This window comes from Lactuca saligna, chromosome 2 (assembly GCF_052625555.1).
Source record: "Lactuca saligna cultivar CGN05327 chromosome 2, ASM5262555v1, whole genome shotgun sequence".
Taxonomy (NCBI): domain Eukaryota; kingdom Viridiplantae; phylum Streptophyta; class Magnoliopsida; order Asterales; family Asteraceae; genus Lactuca; species Lactuca saligna.
In genome coordinates, this window is record NC_136418.1 from 139,544,898 (window position 1) to 139,570,537 (window position 25,640).

Genomic DNA, 25,640 nt, shown 5'->3' on the forward strand with positions numbered 1-25,640 from the left:
GGATGCAAAAATAATTATTAAAAATTGGAAAAAAATTTGCAATTTTAATACGAATAGCTTTTATTATTTTTAAAGGTTTTATGTGGTTGATACCCTTCATAAATAATATTGTAACGTACGATCGACCAATTGCGAAATTGGTGGTCATTTTGTGTTATGTGACAAAAGGTGATAAATATGTTAGAACATATGGTGGTCATTTATGTGATTATCCCTTTTGTACTTTATCTATTTATGCCTTTCATACAGTATTTAGCTTCTTACTTTTGATCCCTTTTTTCCATGGGATTTGGTATTGTTGTTGTATTTGTTTTCACTTCATGAGTTCTGAATAGGCTGTTTAAACCCAGTCAAAAGCACAAGTCAGCCACAGATTGTGAACATACAATTCGGGATTCTATTTGTTTCACTTAAACATAAAAGAGAACAGAAACATGGATGAAAGATTGTAAATTCATAATATACAAATTTTATGACTGCATCACTAGATTGGTGAGCAATACGAGTACCCAATAACAGAGAGAGGATGTGCTGGTTTTGAGAAGGAAAGTATTTCATACCAAACTTGTTTCTCTTCATCCATTTCAACTGAAAATCTCTCTTTACTAGACTGCTTTAAACAAAATTTCAACGAAAAACTTGACATAGAGTTTAGAAAATGGATTTACACAAATAAATATAAGGTTTTGAAAGGATAAGTTCAAAACTATCTCAACATATCAAATGAAAACATTACATATACAAAAAGAGGAAATCAAGTACACACACCAGTAAATGTCCTCTGAGAGTGCCTTCACCAAAACCAAAAGAAGCAACAACAAATTTACGGTTTCTAGTTTTATTAACGTAAACAACCTGCAAAGGCATCCTGGGCCATGGAAAGAACTGATGGTTTTAAAGCAATAGAACATCCTATGTGCTCATGCAAAACCCTAAAGCTTGGATCTAGGCTTCTCTATTATACATGTAATTCATCCAAGACTTGTAACCCTAGATCTAGAACGTATAATTCGAAATTAACACTATAAGAACAGATCTAAGTGATTAGCTCTTTCAATTGGCTTGAAATCCTTTGATTCTTCTTGATCTTGAGCTTAAAGTCACAATTGTAACTCCTCATATCCTCTACATTCTTTTACGGTCTCACACTGCTCATCGAGTTAACCTCCCTACTCGACGGGTTACCACTGGGTCACGAATCATGGGGCACCCGATCTGACTCGTCGAGTCATCTCATAGACTCGACGATTTGACTCATCTGGATGTCTCATATGGACGTTTAAGGTTAGATATGCAAATTCAACCTCTAGATCTATCCTCCTAATACCCAAAAGTCACGTAAAGGTAGCGTGCTGGACTAATCTAATAGAAAGTCAAGGGTCTTCTCCTGTTCTACGAATCTACAACTCTCTTTACTGAGCGAGACTCCATCTATATCCCTACTAGTGGTTATTCTTTCCAGGCCATTTGTTTGACAACTTAAACTAGACCCCACTTTCGATTAGATGGTTTCGGTCTTAATCAAGATAGGTCAAGAGCGCGTCGGAACGGTCGGTAGCTACTTAGTCTCATCCGAGAGTCGTTAGCTAGGCTTCAATAAGGATGTTTAGGCTTTACTAATAAGATAGAAAATAAAGGGCTTTTTCATCAGGGTGCGAAGGTTTGGAACCTTATAAAAACTAAGCATTTATGCTCCATAATGTCATCACAAGTTTCTAGAAAGGTCACAAGCATGGGGATCTGCCTCTAACTCGATAAAGCTCAAAACTTTGGACCCTCAAGGTCCTCTCTAGTCCAGATCTGAGGTTCTAACCTCAAACCATGCCCAAAAAGATCAAGAACACAACATGTTTGAGGGAAAACCCTAAAAGCTCCCCAAAAATGATATCTAAGGAACAAGAGGCCAAGATAAGAGCTTTTTACCTGTAAATAGCAGCAAATAACAGAAGAATGCAAGATCCATAGCCTCCTCTTGGATGGATCCACCAAACTCCTCCAATATCTCCTCCAAAATGCTCAAGAGTGCTCAAGATTCTCTCTCTCTCTCTCTCTCTCTCTTTCTCTCTCTTTCTCTCTCTCTCTCTCTCCCTCTCTCTCCAACGAAAAGGGCAGGTTAGGGTTTCTCTATGGGGAAGGTGGCCGCAAAGTGAGGCCATAAGGGCCTTTAAATAGCCCACAAGCCCGAGAAATTAGGGTTTCCTTCAACAGCGCTGACTCGGCGAGTCAGCTCACGGACTCGTCGAGTCCGCTCATTATTCCGCGTCACCAGTCGCGACTCTACTCGACAAGTTGAGGAACCAATTCGTCGAGTCACTCCTTATATCTCAAAAATAAATACTCAAAATATTATACCTGGAAATCCAGATGTTACATATACAAATGTATATATCATTAGAAAGGTATAGACGATGCGGTAGATCCTTAAGAGTGAGGAAGATAATGGGGATGGGTAGTTGGGTTGATTGTTGATGTTTAAACATAATAATTATATTATTGTGGGTTGAAAACTCTATGTACTCACCAGGTTTCCCAATCTAACCCACTCAAGCTTATTTATATCACAGGTGTCGATATGAAGCTACTTTACCCTGAGGGATTTAAAAGAGATGTAGATCACTAGTGTAAATGAATGTAAGATCTGTTTATGCTTAAGTTTCTGTATTGATGATGACATCCCAAATGTTTTAAAATGGATAAAAATACATTTCTTCGAAAATGCTTTGATAACGTATTTATCATGTTTTTTTGGGAACAAATTATGCAGCGTTTTTATTAAAATAGGTACTATGATTTTTATAAAGCATAAACAAAATCGGTTTTTTCTGGTCGTGAAAATTATGTCACAAAAAATTTCTGGCAGGGTAGGTCAGGCACCCCAGAATTGTCTGACAGTATGTATGTTGTATTGTATGTGGTATAATGTGGGAACTCACTAAGCTTCTTGCTTATGGTTTTCAGTTTTAATTTCAGGTACCTCGTTTTCAAAGGAAAGGGTCGGCTCGATCATAGCGCATCACACAATGTTTTCCGCACATGAGATCCTTGGGATTACACTTTGATATTGTTTATGATAATATGTTTTGATTATTGACACTTTGGTTTTAACATGGGATGTTTTTATAGATGTTTTTATACTGTTGATTTTTATGAATTAATTAAAATAAAAATGAAATTTGTGGTCTTAAATTTTGGGATGTATTTTCATCATTTGTATCAATTATATTAAACATCTCATTAGTTGTTGGAATGTTTATTGGAGTCGAATTGTATCCCAAATCCAAAACAGGACGTTTCTCACCGTGATGATGCCATATAGTGTATGATTTTAGAAACCTATGGTCATGTATGTGAGCATAAACCGTACTCAACTACTGTCGATACATATTCACACACTGTATGCACGGACAATGCACTTTGTCTTCAGAGTCAACATGTTTCCTAGAAATCTCTATAAAGTTTTTAAGACCTTCCAAGAATTTTGGGAACATTCGGTTTTCACGAATCCAACTATTATCGATCGTCGTTACTGTTTCATTATTAAAAATTACATTGTATACATAGTTAAATTGTATTTTGGCTATATATGAATGTTTATTGCATGACTTTTTGTTTGAGAAAAAACCGGACGGAATTGATAGAGTATTCACAAGTATATAAAGAAATATATACCTTGGAAGTAAAAATCAGACGAAATTGATAGAGTATTCACAAGGGTAAGCTTCTAAACTCACGTTTTAAATACCTTATCTCATATGTGAATGTCAAGGCCGGCTCAGAGATTTTAAGGGCCCTGTGCTAAGAAGAAAAATGAGACCCTAAATATAATTTTTTAATATATAAGATAAGCAAACTTAAGACGGTGAATTGTCATTATGAAAACTTAAAAGTAAATAAATTAATTAAAAATAAATATATGGAATTTTATAAAAAGCTCAAGGGTTAATTGTGTAACTTTTGAAAACTTATTTGTTAAAGGAAGGGTTGATTATGAATTATATATTATAAAATAAGGGCCAAAACTGTAAATTGAATTAAAAATGGCAAAATGATGAATGTGAATCGAACCTGTACGCCTGTTTGAAATGAAGAGGATGCGGACGTGCTTATGCCAATCGAGCTAAACAGGATTTATGCAAAAACTTGAAAAAACTAATATATATTTAGTTATTAAATATATAATTTAATGAAAAATCGGGCCCTATTTTTTTTGGGGTCCTGTGCGGCTGCACCTATTCCCCCCCCCCCCCCCCCCCCCCCCCTTAAAACCGGGCCTGGTGAATGTGTATTGCATGACTGATTGTTTGAGAAAAAATCGGCAACTTTTCCCCTTGGCTCCCAAGTATATAAAGAAATATATACCCGAGGAGCAAGGAGAAAATGACAATCAAATTTTTCTTAAAATCATGCAATACACATTCACATCCTAAATGAGATAAGGTATTCAAAAGGCAGTCCTAAAATAGGGACAACCCGAAATTAATTTCTAAATCAATTTCAGGCGGGTATTTCTAGGCTCTTGATGATTATAAAGAAGAGGCGTAAACTAAAAATCAATGAGTCAATGTACTTTTATGGCAATGTATTTTTATTAGTTTGTTTAAAGCATTCTATTTTCCTTTCTCTTTTATATTTATAGTATATATAGCATCTTAATTTTTCAATTATAGCATTGTACTTTCAATATAATTTTTTTTGTTTTATTATAGCATCATACTTTTAATAGCAACGTAGTTTTGTTATTTTGTTTTATGTTATAACTATCAAATAGAAATGAAAATAAAATGTTTTAATAAACAAGCTAAAAAAAGTATGTTGCTCTTAATAACCTTTGTAGTTTAAATATTTTTTTCTTAATAAACTTTGTTCTTAATAAACGTACTTTTATTAGTTTAAATATTGTTATATTTTGTTTTATGTTGCTATTAATAACCTTTGTTCTCTATTTATTAGTTTGTTTAAAGCATTATATTTTGACTTCTCTTTCATATTTATAGTTATATAGCATCTTATTTTTTTCAATTATAGCATTTTATTTTTAATATTATTTTGTTTTATTATAACATCATACTTTTAATAGCAACATAGTTTATTATTTTGTTTTCTGTTATAACTATCAAATAGAAATGAAAATAAAATGTTTTGATAAACAACGTAGTTCCAACCAAAAAGAGCTAAGAAATATTGGGTCTCGATCCGAGACGATGCTTCGAGGAATTCAATATAAATGGTAGATGTTTTGGAGGAACAAGGTTGCCAATGAGACTTCACCAAATGTAGAGAAAGTAAAGCTAGAAAATGTGTAAATTTGGAAAAGTGGTCGACAATTAACAATATGGCGGTTTTTCCATTTGAGCTTGGAAGATGTGTGATGAAGTCATCATTCCAGACTGTGTCAGGAATGAGAATGGGTTGAAGTAACCCGAATGGTTTATGGGTCGGATAGTTTACCTGTTGACAGATTGCACATTGTCGGACATAGTTGATAACATCAGTTTTGAGGTGTGGCGAAAGAAATGTTGCTGATAAACATCTTGTTATCGGTAATATCCTGGAATGGCCACCTAGCTAATAGTGTGGAGTGATACTTGTACAAGAGTATTTGTCAGACCAGGGAGCCGGCTGCATGGAATAAACAGTCGATTTTAACCATACAACAGGCCCTCATGAAGTTGAAAGGTTGTGTTGTTGTGTCCACTTGTCAACCTTCACGGGAGTTGTAGAGAATAGTCGTAAGTCTTTGACCCAAGATAGGGTTTAAAGATGTTAAAACAACATGTTTTACAGGGTATAAAGATGAATACTTGTTTTGGGATGCATATCATCCTTCTCGGCAACCACCAAACTAGCTATTCGTACGTTGGTTTTTGGTGAAGATCAGGAATTTGTGACGCCAATCAATTTTAGCATTTTGAGAAGGCTTGATCTTTAGAATTTTGACCAAATTAATTAGATGAAAAGATCATTAATATGTATCATGTGTCACATCTTGTACTCAAAGTATCGTTCATGAATAAAATTCAGCAGATCTGAGTTGTTGCGCTTTTTGCATTTGTATCTAGATTTACTTTTTTTTCCCGATGACGTAATCTCAGAGAAGTATGGAAGCTTTAATATCAGCGCTTGGAGTACTATAGGTCCTAGTTTGAGAGATAATAATAAAAAATAAAAAAAAAACAATTTCAACATATTTTGAACTAAAATGACTGCTTTTTTTCACAATTGGTTAATTGCGGAATTCCAAAAAAATGTGAAATTGCTTTTTACCGACAAAAAGATACCAAAAAAAACTTTAAAAATTGCGAAAAATGTGATTTTTTTTTCTTTTTTGAAAATTTTTGTGGCAGATGCCATGCCATACATAAAATAATTTGGCAATTCACTAATGATCAATTGCAAAATTGGTAGTCAATTTGTTAAATGTCAGATCATATGGTGGTTATTTTGGCTATAGATTCGTTAAATGTGTGGTGGAGGAAAGGAGATAGTAGATGTAGATTACATTTTCCATCCTGCTATAGAAATGTGATTAAATTTATATAGTGTTGTTTCTAAACATTGATTGTAGACGAACCTTTTTTTCCTTGATTACTTGCAATATACGTTTCTAAACATTGTTTGTAGACGAAAACACCATCTTTTCGTAATAATTTCTAATATATCTTGTATATACATTATTCCAAAATCTTCAAATTCAGCTGTCAAAATGTGTTTCTAAATCAAGCATGAACAATTTCAAATCAAAACAAAGTGTCACATAAAAGTAATTGAGCACTTTGACTTGCAATTGTCACATCTAACATAAATTGTGATGGCAAATTAGCTCGATGTTAGTCCAGCTCAAATTAGATAACTTACCAAATGTAAGTAATGTACAAGTTAGCATCAGTTTTTTGCTTTTAACCATGTAAAACACACACATAGCTCAACTCAAACACACCAAATACTTATCTTTTCACAATTTATTCCAAACTCAATTAATATTACCAAAAAACGAGGAACAGTTCATGGTATATTTTTGGTTATAAACTAGGATAATGATCATGGTAATTGATATAAACAATGTATTTACTCTTCATTGCCAATAATCTTTTAACCTTTTCCTCATGTACATTCTAGATCCAAAAGGCTCCATCTTCTACAAGTACTTGCCCTCTTCATTCACAAACTAACCAAATAAATATGGCCACGCCATTAACAATTCAAAAAACCATGCTGCTCAAAATATGCCTACTCCTCTTCAGCGTGACAACAATAGCCACAAAGGATGCAGCGAGTGAAACCGTGGGACCCATATTCATATTTGGGGATTCAATATTAGATGTTGGCACAAACAATTACGTCAAAAACTGCAAAGCACAAGTCAATCGCCCATATTACGGGGTTGATTATCCACATTCAATAGCAACCGGAAGATTTAGCAATGGATTAAACCCTGCCGATACTATCGGTAAGTTGTTCATTTTCATATACAATACAAAACGTTAATGGGTGACCCCCCTAGGAAGTCGAGGTGTCCTAGCATGGGCGGATCCAATGTAGAGCTCGGGGTAACCCGGGATACCCTTCAAATTTTTTTTCGGTAGTGTAATTCTTTTTAGCAAAATTTCGTTTTACATAGTGTATATATATGTTTCCCTTCACTTATAAACCTAAACAAAGATGTGGTCTGCTGGATAAGGCACTAGCATATTGAAGTAGAGGTCTATGGATCAAATCTCCCTCCTTACATTTTCTTTGTTTACCTTTAGGGGTGTAAGTGAGCCGAGCTACTCGTGAGCTACTCGGGATCGACTCGTTAAAAGCTCGACTCGAGATCGAATTAAACGAGCCTGAGCCGAGCTCGAGCCAAAATATGAGGCTCGTTTACTAAACGAGCTTGAGCCGAGCTTCAATTAGTGGGCTCGCGAGCCTAAATGAGCTTAAACGAGCCTAATATATATATATATATATATATATATATATATATATATATATATATATACACATACACACACTAAAACACACACACACACACACACACACACATATATATATATATATATACATGGAGGCTCGTTTAGGCTCGATTAGGCTCGCGAGCCCACTGAATTGTTCACGAGCCGAGCTCGAGCTTCATTTTAAGGCTCGAATCGAGCTCGAGCTTCCTCAAAATTAAATGAGCCGAGCTCGAGCTTGGTCAAGCTCGGGCTCGGTTCGGCTTGTTTACACCCCTATTTACCTTTTATTTTTATTTTCCCAGCTAATCTATCCCACATCGCCAAACACATGTAAATTTAGCCAATTTCGTCTATTATATTAACTTGTTATCTTGATTCTTCATTTGATATCTACTGTTATTCCCACATCGCTTCAAGTATCAAAAGATACTTCGACTTCATGTTTATATAATATGACTTTAGGTTATCTAAGGATTCGATCAAGGTTTAGGTTTAAAACTGAAACCGAAGTACCTCGAAAAAAAATTAGGCCATCCGAAATTTTTTTGGGATACCCCTTTACTTAGAACCTGGCTCCGCCACTATGTCCTAGTGTTGGGTTTCCTAAAATGGACAATATGTTTGTATGTGTGTCTGGGATATTACATGTGTTAGGGAGCAAATCCCTAGGGTTTGGAACGCCAAAAATATTGTTGGTGCTCCACAATTTACCCACACGCGATGAATAAACAAGTTTAAGATAACTATTACGTGTATTTGCAGTCGCACTTTTGGGTGGCTATGAAGAAAGTCCGCCGCCATTTCTTGCACTCCTTGCACACAGTTCCAACCTTACTCGAGACTTACTTCACGGGGTGAACTTTGCTTCCGGAGGTGCTGCCCTTGTTAAAGGAATTGGGAAACAAGTTTTGGTAAGTGTCTCTATAAAATTGGAATACAATTTGAGGGTTCTTAAAATATTGTAATTTTTGTCTTATTTACATAAATCATGATTAAGCCTGATGCATGTCAAATACAGTTCAAGATCGTCTTGTTTTGTTGGCTCGTCTTATGTTATGTTATGTCATGAAATATGAATAACAAAGTATGATGTTGATATAGGGGGATGTGATATCGTTGGAAGAGCAAATTCAGCAATTTGCAACAGTTCAAGGAAACATAACCACATTACTAGGCGAGTCAAAAGGTCAACTTCTAATTCAAGGTTCGATGTACATCATTTGTGTTGGAAGCAACGACATCATGAACTATGTGTTCACCCATCCTACAACTCTCGAGGTTTTCATCGCCAACATTACAGCCATCTATGCTATTCATCTAAAGGTTCACTAACATTTGTCACTATCATCTCTAAATTTTGATTTTCAACTTTCTGCTCATATTATATTGTTTTATTTTTATAAATTGGCAGAACTTATATGACTTAGGAGCAAGAAAGTTTGGATTAATGAGTATTCCACCAATTGGATGTTGTCCGATTGCTCGTGCATTTTCTGGTGGTGAATGTGCAAAGGAACTTAACGATGTGGTTAGTGCATTTTACACACCATTAGAATCCCTTTTGAAAAACTTGAGCTCTACACTTGAAGGATTCAAGTACTCACTTGGGAACTCATACAATATGAGTATGAGTGTCATTGAAAACCCCCCACCTGGTAAATGGAAACCATAAGTTTTTTATTCAGTTGCAAATGCATACATTCGGCTTCTAAAGTGGCACGTTTTCACAGGGTTTAAAGATGTCAAAACAGCATGTTGTGGGAATAACCCGTTAGCAGGAATAGATGACTGCAAGGCACAACGGTATCTTTGCCCAAAAAGGGATGATCACTTGTTTTGGGATGCATTTCATCCATCTGAGGCAGCCTCCAAACTGGCAGCTCGAGTATTGGTTTTTGGTGAAGATCCGGATTTTGTGACTCCAATCAATTTTAGCACTTTGAGAAAGGCTTGATCTTTTAAATCTTGATAAAGGAGAAGAAAAGATCATTCATTTATATCGTGTGTTACGTTTTGTACTCAAAATATCATTCACGAATAAACTTCAGCAAATCGAAGTTGTCATCCTTTTCGTATTTGTATATGTTTTTACTTCTTTCCGGGGACTTTTCAGGAGGGTGTGAAGGCTTATAATCAGGGTAATTAATATATGTTCTAGTTTGAGAGAGAATCACAAAAATAAGTGACATTTAACAAATTGACCATTTTTTTACTAATAACACAAATGACAACCAATTTCACAATTGATAATTTCATAATTACTTTTTGCTAACAAAAGGATGCAAAAATACTTATAAAAAATTGGCGAACAAATTCGTAAATTTACTACGAATTGTTTTTTATTATTTTTAAAAGTTTTATGTGGTTGATACCCTTCATAAATAATTTTGTAATGTATGATTGATCGATTGCAAAATTGGTGGTCATTTTGTGCTATGTGACAAAGGTGATCAATTTGTTAGAACATATATGGTGGTCATTTATGTGATTATCCTTTTTGTACTATATATGTTTATGATTTTCATTTGTATTTTTCTTCTTACTTTTGATCCCTTTTTTCGATGGGACTGGGTATTGTTGTTGTATCTTTTTTTACTTCATGAATTCCAATAGGCACTTTAGAGTTTAAACCCCCTCAAGGGCAAACGTCAACGACAGACTGTGAACATACAACTGGGGGATTCTATTCATTTATTTTGAACATAAGGTCAGATGGTATCGTATGCGGGGAAGGCGCGGGAAGAGTCCCACACGGCGGAAGACCGCACCGTCAGTGCGGGGAAGGTCGCGGGGAGGAGGGTGGGGGTGGAGATATCGCGTTCTCACTCCTCATTCTATTGGCTGATTATTTTTTTTATTCTTTTTTTTATTAATTCAACGGATACATAACAGTTATTGTTGGATTAGTGTCTAAGACTATAACTATATTTGGTAAGTACTTGACCCGGTTGTGCATGGTCCTTTTGGGTTGCCTTCACCATAACAACTTGACAGGATGATTTGTTAAAAGAGAAGAAATATTATTGTTAATATATTATGAGAATAATATATTAAAGGATTGATAATTTTATTTGATTATTATAAGTCATATATTAATTAAGAATTAATTTGGTGACTTAAAGTGGTTAATTGAATAAAGGGGCATAAACTGTCAAATGTGTGATAGTTGTGTTTTGGGCTATGTATCCTTATAGATAATGGGGTGGACGAAATTTAGGGTTAAGGAAACTTAAATTCGTCCAAGCCTAATATCTAGGAGGATCTTGGATTGCTTAGGGCCTAAGTTATTCAATTAGGGTTAAAGGTGAAACCCTAGTATCCCATAGTATAAATAGACTCCTAAGGTGAGGGAAATCGGCACTCATGCAAGGCAAGAAACCCTAGGGCCGATTTCTCACCCTCCTTCCTCTCTCTCAAATCATCTTCTTGCTAGTTGGTGTTTGTAAGCCATTAGAGGAGTGACAATTGTGACTCTAAGCTCCAAGAAAAAGAAGTATCAAACAAGCAATTCAAGGTATTCTTCTAGATCTGTTTTTCATATGCTATGAATTGTTTGTTTACACTATATCTATGAATGAAAGTCATGGATACATGCATGTTCAATTAGAGAAACCTAGATCCAAGCAATTAGGGTTTGCATGTGCACATAGGAAAGTTCTTATGGCTCAAACCCATCAGTTATATATATATATATATATATATATATATATATATATATATATATACATATATATATTCTTTTATCACACTATAAATACAGCAACATCCAACCATTTTTTTAAACTAATACCTTCTTATTCTCTCCAAAAAATATTAATCAAAATGTCATCATCTTCATCATCCGATTCGACGGCTCTATAGGAGGCTAAGTTTATCTGTTCTGTCATGGAAAAAGCGATTGCATACTTTCAAAACCGACTAGGCGAAACATCACATGCACGATCCAAACCAAGAAAGTCACGGTTATGTAGAAATCGTGAAGCCGGATGCGATCGTCTTATAGAAGATTACTTTGCAAATGATGTCATCTACATTGTAAAGTTTCGACGTCGGTTCCGGATGAGGAATGAACTATTCTTACGTATTGTTGGCGATTTAGAATGCCGCTTTCCATATTTCCAATGGAAAATGGAGGTGAGACGAATAAAATGTTTCTCTCCAATTCAAAAATGCACGGTTGCAATTCGTCAGTTAGCATACGGCATGAGCGCAAACAAATGGGACGAGTATTTTAGGATGTCAGACCGTTCCATGAAAGAGTGTGTGTACAAGTTTTGCAAAGCGATCTGTTTGGTTTATGGGTAACGATATTTGCGCAAATGAACTATGAACGATATCCACCAATTGTACACGGTGCATGAAGGCAAGCGTGGATTCCCTGGAATGCTTGGTAGTATCGATTGCATGCATTGGGGTTGATCATTATTCCCCAACGAATGGCGTGGTCGGTACATGATAGGCGACCACAAAGAGCCGACAATTGTTCTAGAGGCTATCGCATCACATGATCTTTGGATATGGCATGCATTCTTTGGTCCAAATGGTGTAAATAATGACATCAATGTGCTAGACCAGTCGTCGGTATTCAACGATATCTACCTTGGAAAGTTGCACGATGTACCTTTTCAAGCAAATGAGGTATCATATAAGCGTGGATACTATCTTACTGACAGTATATATCCTCCCTTGTCTGTTTTTGTGAAATTGTTTACATGTCCTAACGAACTGAAAATGAAAAAGTTTAAAGAGGCGCAAGAGTCAGCTGGGAAGGATGTTGAGCGAACATTTGGTGTACTTAAGAGACGTTGGCAAGTACTAGCAGTCGGGACAAGGTCATATGAAGTGAAAAAGTTACATCACGTAATGTATGCATGTATCATATTGCATAATATGATTCTTGAAGACGAAGGAAGAGTGATATTTCGATACAACGAAAATGAAGTTTTGCCAAATGTTGAAGGAGTAGTCGTTGGTACACAAGAGTATAGGGCAAATAGAAGAGAAGTACACAATCTTGACATTCATCACGCCCTTCGTGCTGATTTGGTGGAGCACATTTATAGGACTCATATTCACCCGCCGATAGAGTTTTCTCACAATAATTTGTTTGATGAATCAGACGAGGATTCTGATATATTCGTCGAGAGCGAAGATTCCGATGATGAGAGTGACGTTCAGGAGAATGATCAAGACGATGAGGTTAATGACGAGGACGATGATTCCGAGTGACGTATTTTGGTTTTTTTTCAAATTAGGATATTAATTATGTTTTCTATGTTGTGGTTTGTTTGATTTTTTGTTTGCGCTTTTTTTTTAAAAATTTTCTACTTACTTAAATATTTGGTTTAATGTAATTTTTATTTTAATTAATGAAATGATTTTTATTTTTAATTAATTTATTTAAAAAAAAAAAACAAAACAAAACAAAATAGTGAGGGAAACTTCCTACCCATTACTTGAGTTTAGGTAAAGGAAAGGGTGATATAGCCCACAAAAAGTGAGGAAAGTTTCTCTCCCACTTCCTCCGGTCTAAAAGAGAACGGAAAATAGCAGAATGTTGTAGAGTTTATTTTGAGGATATAAATTTTCTGACTGCATCACTAGATTGATGAGCAAAATATTTTTGTCTAAGAAATACATACGGGTACCCAATAATAGAGAGAGGATGTGCTAGTTTTGAGAAGGGAAAGTATTTCATATCAAATGAAAATTTTACACATACAAAAAGATGAAAGAAAGTACACACACCAGTAAGTGTCCTCTGAGAGTGCCTCCACCAAAACCAAAAGAAGAAACACCCAATTTAGGGTTTCTAGTTTCATTAACATAAGCAACCTGCAAAAGTATCCCGAGCCATGGAATGAACTCCTTCACACAAGCACAAAACTTCACCCCATTCTCAATTGGTGTCTTTGGATCAACAAATGCCCAACTCAATCCGAAATGCCTAAAACTTCCCAAAATAGAACCCTCGATTGTATGTATTTTAATAAAAATCACAATCAAATTCTCTTCATTTCAATTTCATTTGGAAGATAGTAAAGATGTAATGTAAATAAGCATCCAAGTTTGCAGAGCAGTCTTGCCTTTTTCATATGCATCAGAGCCTGCTCCCACTAAAGTTTTTGAATGATTGATTAAAAATCCATCTTTTGAAAGTTCTTTATCTTCTTTAAGAATAGACAATGGTTTTACAGTAGTTCCTCCGTATTTAATATCATAGTTAAAGGTACCTGAACTCATGCATATCATCCAACATATTAGACGCAAACAACCCAGTGAAATTAGGGTTTTTTCAGAACGAATCATATCGGTCTACTATCACAGTATAACAAGAAAAAAGAAGTTCATAATATCTCAAATTCTTAGAACTAATTTCAAATTACAAAATAAAGCAAATAATTGCTTGAATCTTACTTGCTAATGCAATCTTTCTGCTCTTTGGGAGAAGGGCGAGTCGAAGACAATAACACCATAATCTATATCGATGATTTCAATTTTTGGCTTTAGACGTGAAAGTTGTTGACTTGCAACACGTCTTCAATAACTTTTGACTAAGAAATACACATGAAGTAACAGTCCGATGAAGAGGACAAAATGCTTCTTTATTTGATTTATGGTTTTCCTAATTTATAGGAGTCTATGGTCTTGTTAGAAATTAGTCGTCCTAGTATGTTTTAGATTGAATTGAATTTTGATAACTTCTATGAAATAGAAAAAAAATGTTAGCTTAATTTTTAAAAGGAAAATATATGTTATGAGTATCGACATTGTTTCTAGCTATTTCATGCACTAGTTATTTCCACTTGGCTGTCGTATGGAATGATGCATAATTACTAGGGAATGAAAATAGTCTAACAAATTTATAATGGGGTTTTCTATAAGTATCTCCTTTCTTTCTCAATTCCACCCTTTAATGACTTTTTGTCTTTGGTTTTTTTTTTTTTTAATTCTTTTTTAATTTATTATTATTATTATTATTATTATTATTATTATTATTATTATTATTATATTTTAATATTATTATTATTGTTGTTATAAATTTTGCACAAAATTTTAACATTTGGACGGCATTATAAATTCGAACGGTTATATAAAATCGGTTTTTAAATATTTTTTTATATTTTAATATTAATATTAATATTGTGAATAACATTTTATAAATCGAACATTATAAATTTGAACGACTATATAGTCGTTCGAATTTATATTGTTGTCTGAATGTTAAAATTTTAGGCGAAATTTATAATAATAATAATAATAATTAAAAATAACTAAAATTAACAAAAACAAAACAAAATTGAAAAAAAAAAAAACAATAAAAAACAAAAACAAAAATAATATCAAATGAAATATCAAAATTTTGATTTGATTGGTTGTAGGGGATAAAAATGGTTAAGAGGATACTACAACACTTTATAATTTAAGAGCGGCAACTCTAAAGAACGGAGTATTTGTTAGTTAGAAAACGGAAAGAATTACAAACCTAGTCTCTATCTATAAATGATCTATAAATCGGTCCATGGCTGCCCTTTTTGCAAGGATACGAGAGATAGGGTTTGCCTTTTGAATATTATAATCTTCTCACCATCTCCTAATTGAAACCACCAAGATTACTCAAACTCTAACCTCTTATATGGATAGTAAATGTTTCTAGTCTCTATGCATAATCACAGGTGCTATTAATGCAATTAACTATGAAACAACTTGAAAAAAGCCTCATACATCAAGAATTCATAGCAAATATGAAGCTCAAACTAAAGAATCAAAACCACCCATGGTATTTCATTTTTGCCCTCCAACAGCTCAAAAAAAATCAATTAATTAATTAAGAAACAACTCTTTGTTTGCTCATCAAACCCCTCCGAAGGCTTAACTGATCGATGCACGTCTACCTTTCCGTTTCTTCCTCACTAGACTTCACATAACTGGACAAACAATCCAATATAATTTGCATCCGTATGATTCGCCACTTATGTTAATGCAATAAAAAAATATACTTTTTGTCCCATCTTAAAAAGCCATGGACTCAGTTCTTGATCTTCCATCGTACAATGACTAGACAAATACATTGAATCAGTTGATTGTTTAGTTAGACATGTTTATCACAAATTAATCATGTACATCAATCACATCGAAAACCAAAACCAGATAACATTAGTAAGCGGATATTAAATATCTCGCTCTAATTTTCATTCCTATTATATCAACCCAATTTACAAACAGAACGCTTAGCAAGCAAAAACAAAAAGAAAAACTCGCACTCGCACTCCCAAATTTTACTAAAAACACATTCATTGTATTTTTTTTCTTAATCTTAATACACTATCGTTTTGATTCTATGAAATACACCTCATGGAATACGACGCCACAGAGGAATCAACCGCGGGCGCACCGAAAGCTCTTGGGTGGTCACTCTCTAAACCATAATCCATCATCGGACGGAACTCCAGATCCTCATCGTGATCATACACGAACTCCGGGATCTCGATATCGTTTCTTCTCACATGCTCCCACAGATACCCTAATCTGCTAACGTATTTCAGCTTCGCATACAGCCTGCACCATAACACATGATCAATACAGTTCATATTGTAATTGATGCAAAGAAGCTATTAACCCTAACTCTGGTTCCCAAAATTTGGGGGTTATCAAGTTAAGTCGTTTTTTCCATGCGGAATTTGCCAAAAACAGGATTTGTAACAACTTGTTAGGCGTATCGTACAATTTATTGTTGCATGAGGGTATTGGATTTTGACAATTTTGGTACTGGGAAGAGGACAATTTTGAATTTATCGACGGAGAGAATATGACTTACCCTCCGGTGAAGATGAATCGGCCGAATGTGGCGAGAAAAAGTCTGGATTGTAGATCCGGGTGAACAAAGTAAACCGCCTCCAGATATTGTTTGACGTTGATCGGAATTGCTTCGTAAGCAGATCGGAGAGCAGATATTCCGGGGAAATTCTCGCTCTTATCAACATCGGTGTGGATGTAAACCACGACAAAAGGCCTCTCGAGTTTGGGGAAAACCTTCACTTCCAGATACTTTTTCAACAGGTCAACGTTCAAACTCTTCGCTGTAGAACAAATCAGCAAACTATTATTCAAAAAAACGTTAATCGGCGTTCAATCAACAAACAATAGGCATCAAAAGTAACGAAAAGCTTACCAGGAAAGTTTTTCCCTATAATTCTCAAGATCTTGCGACCGCGCTTGTCTCTGCCTTTGATCTTGAACACGTTAAGTTTGTGGATGAGTTTAATTTGCTCAGGCGCCAGTTCTTCGGACATGGTGATCTGAGATTTGGGGGAAAATCGATTCCGATAAAACAATGATCGATGAAGAAGAAGATGAAGATAGGGTTGATTGATTGATTCTTTATATATTTGGAATAAAGAATGGACGCTATCGAAAGGGATAAGTGCATCGAGAAGATGAGAGGGAATCTGATCTGACGGCGGATATGCGAATGGAATATTCGAAAGTCTGGCCGAAATTGATGGGCAACGGCACGATGCGGCGTCGAGTATCAACCGTTCCCATACGTCCCGAGATGTGTGCCAATCTTGAGAAATCTTGACCGTTGATTTTAGGGTCCGAAATGTATGGTTTAATGGACTTTATGGCCCATGGTTTTATCAATAAGAACATATCACTTTCGTCTCTTAAAATGGACCACTAAATTATTTATTCGTGCATAGTTGAAAATAAATGTGTACGCTAATTATAAAATGTAAGATATGTTAAGCCATTAACTCATGTAACATACTTTTTGACTATTAATATGATAAAGGCATCGCTTTATCTAAATATTACATAAAATAGATAAAGATGGTAACGTTTTTAGATTTAAATAGTCATATCATCCATTAAGTTAAAAAAATTACATCAAATCAACAAATTGAACAATATATTACATTGATATATGGCAAAAGTACATTGCATTAACATAAAGGTTTATATAAATACTAAGAAAGTTATAGAAAATTTATGAAAACTGTACGATGTTTTAACCCAATAACTCATGTAACATACTTTTTGACTATTAGTGTGATAAAGACATCACTTTTATCTAAATATTACATATAAAAAATAAAGATGATAAGCTTTTAGATTAAAATAGTTATATTATCCACTAAGTTTAAAAAAATTATATCAAATCAAATGATTGAGCAATATACAGCGATATACATAAATACGGTAAAAGTATCATTTCGTTGCTAACTTAAAGTGTCATGCAGCTATGACGGAAATTATATGCAAACTTATGACATATCAAATCAAATGATTGAGCAATATAACGCGATATACATAAATATGGCAAAAGTACCTTGCATCATTTCAATGTCATGCAGCTATTAAGGAAATTATATGCAAACTTGTGATCAAAAATCATTATTACAAGTATTTTATAATCACAGTTTAACAAAATAATAAACATAAATGTGATATCGGTCCAAAAAAATGTTAGGTTTTTTTAAACAACCCCAAATTTATCATACAAAAAGGATTTATTTAGAATCTGAAAAATGTATTATAGTCGTTACCAACTGAGTAGGAAAATATATCCTCAAGAACCCTGGATCATCTTTTAGTTTAACTTATATTGTTCCATACCCCATTTCATAATCATTTGGCTTACCATCCAAATTATAGATGACACGAACCACCTTAGCATAAAGAATCTTTTATTTACATATATGGACACCACCATTTGGCAAGAAGAGCAATGTTTAGAGCACAAAGACTACCTTAATCGAGATCTCCTTTTTCCTTAGGAGCAAGGAGCTTTGGCCGAGCAATCCAACTAAATTTTCTTTTATCCACGTTACATCCCCATATAAAACACCTATAGATGCAGCTCTTCTAAAATGCAAATATGAGTCTTAAACATTGAGTAGTAATAAATAAGGAGGGTGTCGAGAACTGTTTTAGCAAGGGGTGAAACGATCCTCAAACGAAAGGTTTTTTCCTGTCCAATAAGATAGTTTAGAGTGAAACCGATCAATAAACAGCTTCCAATTCTTCTTTAGGGACATGTTGGCACCAATAAGACACCCACGTAGTTGAACGGCAGAGAGGCGACTTCAAGGTCCCCTAGGCCAACTATTTAGTGGTAGGTTTTATAGGTTACAAAACAATATGTGGCGGAAAAACTTAACCTAAGTTCACATACAACTTATTGGGTCTAAGTTTTCTATATTGATTGCAACAAACAATTCAACATTAAGAACCCAAAGAATACCCTACTATTTTCGAAATTAATAAAGGGTTTTAGGGTTTATATACAATTTGATTATTGTAGTACATAATCAACAATTCCTTCTTGACTAAGCTTTAGAAAGCAAAAACCAAAAATCGCATGCCTCTAATGGTTGTACCCAAACCCTAGCAATAGAAAAGTTGAGAGGATATATGAGGGATGTAACGCCAGTTTTGAGGTATTTCATTATTGAATTTGCTCTGTATTAACCTTGCATTTTGGTCCCAACTATCAAGCGTTGGAAATGGAACGTCAAGCGTAAGTGTCACAACTAGTATTTTTGCTAGGAAATTCTACTCTCATGTAATCATTCACCTAGTATAATAACTTGTACTCTAAGCAAATATCATACTCCATGCTCATTCAAATACATCTCATATGTTCAACTAAGGGCTGGAAACCTTAGAAATCCCAGTTCAAGTTCATTATGGACTAGGATTTTCTTATTGGGCCTAACGGACCAATAAGCATTCAATTCGACTATTTTTGGCTTCGAAACCCTATTTGGATTCTAAATGGACCCAATTCATAAATCTATAACATTTTGGACCATTTGGGCATATAATGATTCATTCTAACCCTAATGGACCTTGTTGGGTCATAAATGAATTAATTAGCCCTAATGGACCTTGTTGGGTCATAAATTAATTAATTATCCCTAATGGGCCATAAACCCACTCCTTTATACCATATTGTGCCGTGAACCACCTTAAGAGCCCAATGGACCGAAATGATATTATTAAGCTTCATACATTTAAACAATTCAAGTAAAGGCCCAACTTCTCTCTTTTCCCTTTTCATTACTCTACTCTCAGCCTACAAAAAAAAACATTAACCAACTAAATGCATGACACGTCATAAATATTTGTTGGATATCCATGCAAGAGTGCATGTATCCAAGCAACTCTCACATCACTCCCCTTAAAGAGTCAACTTATCTCCCTCCTATCTCTCACTCTATCTCTCTCTCTCTCTCTCTCTCTCTTTCTCTCTCTCTCTCTTTCTCTTTCTCCAACCTCTCTCTTTTCAAACTTAACCATACTTCTCTAAATCATCTAACACCCCTCCACGCATTTTCCTTAAGAAAATCGTGAGTATAAGGAAGATCTTTAAGAGAATCACTTCAAGCTTCACTTTGTGGTAAAATCTTGCAAATCCAAGTGATATACTTCATCTTTAAACTCAACCACTCCTTTTACACCCATGTTTTCGTGAATCATGCTCTTAGAACACCTTAAAGCTCGAAAATCACCTCACTAACACATCTAGGGCCGAGATCTCTTCACTTCTTCATCAAAAACCGAAACATCAAAGCAAAGGTGAGTTCATACCCCCCTTGTTTTTGGTTTTATCTTGTTTTTGGAGGAGAATACAAGCCACTGTGTGTTATATCTATGTATTTGTGCATGCTTATGTGTGTTTTCTTGATTTAAGTTGTGATTATGTGATGAAACACTATAGATCTCGAAAATCTCTAACCAAAAGTAGTGGTTTTTGTAAACTAAAACACTTCATATAACTTACTATAGAGATGAATGTGATATACATGTAAAGATCCTTAAGGAACTTAACAAATCTTGAAAAAGGGGCCATTTTTGGCACATAGACAAAAAGTTTAGGTTTTTAGTTTATTTTTGGTTTTTATAAGGGTCACAAGAGTCATTTTCTTTTAAAAATGAGTCTTTATGATATTTATGACTTCAAAGGAGTTAAAAGTAAAATTTCCGCATAATGGGCCATATTATGGACCATTACGGTTTCATTGGGGCTAGAATGTAAAAATCTTGATTTTTATGGATAAAAATTATCATTTGATACAAATTTGAACAAAAAATGTAAATTTGTGGAATTAGGGGCTAAAAATGACACTTTAATAGAAATTGGGCCAAAAATGTTATTTTTATTAAATTGGGCCGAAACTGTCATTTTTATCAAAAATGGGCTGAAAATGTAATTTTTGTAGAAATTGGTTGAAAACAACAAAATTTATATATTTGGGCCAAAAATATTCATTTAGATGTATTTGGGTTTAAAATGTTAAATTGTATTTAGTCGGGCCGAAATTGTAAATATTTATGAATTTTGGGCCGAAAGTAAATTTTAACCAAAAAGGGCCACAGATGGTCATTATATTTGAATTAAGCCCATAACTTGAAGACCTTTAGTATTATGGAATCTAAAGTGTCAAAATTTTAAAAAATGTGACTAAAATGTATATTTTCGGTCTAGTTGACCAAAAGTGTCACTATTACAAAAATTAGATATTTTTATAACCTCGAGCTAAAACAAACAACGAAATAATAATGAATAGACGAAATACATTGATAACAATTTTTATTGGGCCTAATACTCCTGTTACATGGCCAGTGTGTCTTAAGGGTCCATTTAAGTGTATATTGGGCCTAATATTTTCCATTTACATGCTAATTGGGTTTGGACTAAAAATCACCTGCTTAGTGGATCTTAGTTATACCTTTACATAATTGTTGAACTTCATATATTCATATACATACCTTTGGATTTGAAAACTTACAACATACACGTAAACATTAAACATGGTGAAAAACATAACAATTGTGAAAAAGTTGAGGATCTAGTGAGACTTGTCGGTTGGCACCTTTGAGTGTACGATCGTAGCCTATAGTTATAACCAGAGTTTCCTGGAGAGAGAGCAGGAATTTGTATATAGATCTATATGGGGTGAACCCCCACGCCTTAGCTGTTCGCTACAGCTAGACTAGGCTAGTCTTGGGCGACAAACCTTACCTAAATCAAAACCGGCGTCTGAAAACGCCAAGACATGTGAATTAGTCATTATCAAGCATAGTTGTAACGGCTCACTTAGAGACTAACTTCATCTTAAGGGTCCATTTAAGTGTATATTGGGCCTAATATTTTCCATTTACATGCTAATTGGGTTTGGACTAAAACTCATTTGCTTAGTGGATCTTAGTTATACCTCTACATAATTGTTGAACTTCATATATTCATATACATACCTTTAGATTTGAAAACTTACAACATACACGTAAAACATTAAACATGGTGAAAAACATAACAATTGTGAAAAGTTGAGGATCTAGTGAGACTTGTCGGTTGGCACCTTTGAGTGTACGATTGTAGCTTGTAGTTATAACCAGAGTTTCCTGGAGGGAGAGCAGGAATTTGTATATAGATCTATATTGGGTGAACCCCCACGCCTTAGCTGTTCGCTACAGCTAGACTAGGCTAGTCTAGGGCGATAAACCTTACCTAAATCAAAATCGGCGCCTGAAAACGCCAAGACATGCGAATTAGTCATTATCAAGCATGGTTGTAACGGCTCACTTAGAGACTAACTTCATCAAAGATTTCAGTATATTTATACAAATCTAGACGATACTAAAAACATACATACAACGATACTCAGTCTTGTAAATTTTATGATTACGATACTTTTATAAGCAGAAAATATCGGATTTTCTGGGATAAATACATGTATACATTACCTTTTACTTACAACATAAAATATAGGGTTCTTATCTGGATTACAGTTTTGTTTATTTATACATTCCAAAAGCAACAAACACGCATGCATTAATACTTGATTATGACACATTATTTTCAAACTACTTTACAAAAAATATCGGATCTTCTAGTGTTTGACGAACTATACAAAACTTTTCAATCAAACATGCTTATGAACTCACCAACATTATATATGTTGACGTTTTCAAAATAACTTGTATTCTTAGGGACTCGTTAAGCGGAAGAATCAACAAGAATATGAGATTTTGTTTTGTGTACTGTTAAACATCACACATTGAATGTTTTGGTCATGAAATTTACTCCAAGGCTTCAAAGCACTCACATACACTTAGGGTATGTTGCACATATACTCCAAGACCATAAAATGAGGTTCTGGCCAGCTGCAGTATACGTTGGGCGTACCTTAGGGTACGTTGCACATATGTGTCTGAAGTGGGGATGATGCGAGGGCTATGAGTACGTTGGGCGTACTGGTTGGTACGCTAAGTGTACTCATCAGAGTGAGCTTTGGGCTTATTTGGGGTCATGCATGGAACTTAGGGACTTTGGGCCCTTTTTGGGCCATAAGCTTATATGTGATGGGCATTATCATTTGGGCTTTATGGATACTAGCATTTGGGCCTTGATGGGCTAGGTCCAATAAGGCAAGGAACAAGTAACTTTTCCCTTAAGCCCAAGATTTAGGATCTAGACTCATCAATGTCTACTAAGTCATTATATCGCACTTCGCCTTTAACATATTTCGTGTTTGGAAGCTTGGTAAAATTTCCACCATGTTGTAGCTTTATGGTGAACATTGTTGGTACACGCTCTACAAGATACAAAAAAACATTAAGTAAAAACTTGTCAGATGTTTGTATTTTTTTACTCTGTTCTTCAAATTAGCAAGAAACCAAAGAAAATTGCGTAAACAGAGGATAATTGAAACTAACCATTTTCATTTGTGATGTCATATGTCTCGCCTTTTGGCCTAATCGTCCACATTACGAACACCATTTACAGCTGAAAAAGAAACAACAAGTAAACACCTTGGACCAAATCTCAATTAGGGTTTTTGCGTTCAAATTGAATAACGAAGAAGATGGAAGTGGAAGAGGTAACTAAAATATTTTTTTGTGTAATATGACACTAAGACGATAACAACTGGGTTTAGTTCAAGAATTGCAAAAATGGTCCCTCAAGTAAAAAGACATTTATTCCCTTGTGTGCAACGCATGTGAGGGGTTTAACAGCCACAAGCAAGCAAAAGTTAACTCATGGGACTTGTTCCACACACAAACCTCTCAATAAGGACCAAAAATCCAATTGTTAAAAGGTTAAGACCATATCCACAAAAAAATGACAAACCACATGGACCATTTTTGCATTTTGGTCTTGTAAGTGCTTTGTAGTGTTCTTGGTGCACCTTAGATAAGAAGGAACTCATTGAAGAGGCATTGGTTGCTTAAGAGCTTGTAGATCCAGACCTTGTTCGCCTTGATCTTTCTTCTAGAGATATAACGTTTGAATATTGATGATGAAATTGTTAGATGTAGCTAGTTTTGGGTGTTATGAGCTTTTGGTCACTTTAAGTGCATAAAGTTTAGATCTTGAAAGTTTGTGAACTTGTTATGGATGAAGTTAGAAACTTTATCCATCTAAACATCATTTTGATTCAAATCTGAAGGTTAGAGACTTGGACTTAATGGATTAAGTTGAAAAAGATGCACCTTTGGGTCCCTTTGAGACTTAAAGACTAAATCTTCTTTGTTGGGACCATTCTAATTGATAAAGTTGGAAACTTTATCCACTATGGAGCTATTAGGACCATAAAACTATGATCTTGCTCCTTCTCTCCCTTCATGCAAAAGTTATGATGTCTTAATGGATTAATAAGTTAGAGTTTTAGCTTTTGGACATTCCCTAGCCATGGAAAGTCATACATGTGGAAACTTTATGACTTAAGGCAATGTTTTGAGGCTATATTTGAGCTTAGGTGAAAAACAATCAAGGTATTAAGTGCTTAATGGAAAGGATGGAACCAGATCGAGTACATTGGGCGTAATGTTCATACGTTGGTCATACTAAACAATTTCGGTAAATTGGGTACGTTGGGCATAAGTTGAGTACACAGTACGTACTCAACCAACCTTGGACTTTGACTTTTGTTGACTCTGTTGACCGTTAAATTTTTGACCGGGTCAAACTTGAGGATTTTGGGCTATTTGATTAAGATGTTATATGGTTATGGTGTTAGTGGATTCGTGGGAGCAAGCAGTGCAAAAGGGAGCATATCGTAGTCTTTCAAGGTTCTTCGATTCAGGTGAGTTTTTCTCACTATACTTGTGGGTCGAAGGCACCAATACCGGCCTACTAGGTTATGTATCTTGGTCTATAGGATGTTGCTATGTTGTAGTAATATGTTAGATCTGTATCCTGGTAAGTACAATGTTGTTATGCGGTAGTGGTTTGTAGATCTGCTTGTTATCTGTTTACTGGCTATATGTTTATTTGTTGCACAGGTCGACGTAGTATGGTTGGGTTGAGACTGTACTGCTTTATGTTGCTAGTCAACAAACCCGATAATGTTTATATCGATATGTTGTTATGGTTTATTGGGTTGAGGTGGACCTGTTGGTACTAAAGGCTAAGATACCTAGGTCGGTCTAGATAGACTGAAGGTCTGCGAGGCGGTCCAATCAGGTCGAAGACCCGAAGAGCAGTCCAGATAGGTTGTAGGTCCGGTGCGACAGTCCAGTCATGTTGAAGTCTCTGAGAGCGGTTCAGATAGTCTATAGGCCGGTGCGACAATCCAATCATGCTGAAGGCTTTGTATGCATGTTGTTGTTTGTTATGTTATGTGGCGGTACTTTAAGGGAACTCACTAAGCTTTGTGCTTACAGTTGTTTGTTATGGTTTCAGGTACTTAA

At 34.9% G+C, this 25,640-nt stretch overlaps 3 protein-coding genes across 3 annotated transcripts; 1 reads left to right on the forward strand and 2 right to left on the reverse strand.

Moving 5' to 3' along the window:
• Positions 1–484: 484 nt before the first annotated feature.
• LOC145030164 (UPF0548 protein At2g17695-like) lies at positions 485–14,413 on the reverse strand. Its single transcript, XM_078978574.1, has 4 exons — positions 14,355–14,413; positions 13,999–14,175; positions 13,686–13,884; positions 485–610 (listed from the first exon to the last, which is right to left on the reverse strand). The coding sequence occupies exons 1-4, from the start codon at positions 14,411–14,413 to the stop codon at positions 485–487; spliced, it is 561 nt and encodes a 186-aa protein (XP_078834700.1).
• Positions 7,180–9,891, forward strand: LOC145028705 (GDSL esterase/lipase At5g33370-like). The gene is made up of 5 exons (XM_078977466.1): positions 7,180–7,447; positions 8,700–8,848; positions 9,039–9,260; positions 9,349–9,592; positions 9,668–9,891. The coding sequence occupies exons 1-5, from the start codon at positions 7,180–7,182 to the stop codon at positions 9,889–9,891; spliced, it is 1,107 nt and encodes a 368-aa protein (XP_078833592.1).
• Positions 14,414–16,089: 1,676 nt separating the features above from the next.
• Positions 16,090–17,336, reverse strand: LOC145031805 (SEC14 cytosolic factor family protein / phosphoglyceride transfer family protein). Its single transcript, XM_078980437.1, has 3 exons — positions 17,110–17,336; positions 16,756–17,017; positions 16,090–16,496 (listed from the first exon to the last, which is right to left on the reverse strand). Exons 1-3 carry the CDS (start codon positions 17,228–17,230, stop codon positions 16,277–16,279), a joined length of 603 nt encoding a protein of 200 aa, XP_078836563.1. The 5' UTR covers positions 17,231–17,336; the 3' UTR covers positions 16,090–16,276.
• Between the last annotated feature and the right edge of the window lie 8,304 nt (positions 17,337–25,640).

What these genes read in the sequence shown, in the direction of transcription:
- LOC145028705 (XM_078977466.1), top strand. Translation starts at nt 7,180, where the DNA reads ATGGCCACGCCATTAACAATTCAAAAAACCATGCTGCTCAAAATATGC. An exon ending in GAATTGGGAAACAAGTTTTG is followed by an intron (nt 8,849 to 9,038) that starts GTAAGTGTCTCT and finishes ATGTTGATATAG; the next exon opens with GGGGATGTGATATCGTTGGA. An exon ending in CATTGAAAACCCCCCACCTG is followed by an intron (nt 9,593 to 9,667) that starts GTAAATGGAAAC and finishes ACGTTTTCACAG; the next exon opens with GGTTTAAAGATGTCAAAACA.
- LOC145030164 (XM_078978574.1), bottom strand. Translation starts at nt 14,413, where the DNA reads ATGGTGTTATTGTCTTCGACTCGCCCTTCTCCCAAAGAGCAGAAAGAT. An exon ending in CAGAAAGATTGCATTAGCAA is followed by an intron (nt 14,176 to 14,354) that starts GTAAGATTCAAG and finishes GATATGCATGAG; the next exon opens with TTCAGGTACCTTTAACTATG. An exon ending in ACTGCTCTGCAAACTTGGAT is followed by an intron (nt 13,885 to 13,998) that starts GCTTATTTACAT and finishes GGGAAGTTTTAG; the next exon opens with GCATTTCGGATTGAGTTGGG.
- LOC145031805 (XM_078980437.1), bottom strand. Translation starts at nt 17,230, where the DNA reads ATGTCCGAAGAACTGGCGCCTGAGCAAATTAAACTCATCCACAAACTT. An exon ending in TATAGGGAAAAACTTTCCTG is followed by an intron (nt 17,018 to 17,109) that starts GTAAGCTTTTCG and finishes TTTGTTCTACAG; the next exon opens with CGAAGAGTTTGAACGTTGAC. An exon ending in CGATTCATCTTCACCGGAGG is followed by an intron (nt 16,497 to 16,755) that starts GTAAGTCATATT and finishes GTTATGGTGCAG; the next exon opens with GCTGTATGCGAAGCTGAAAT.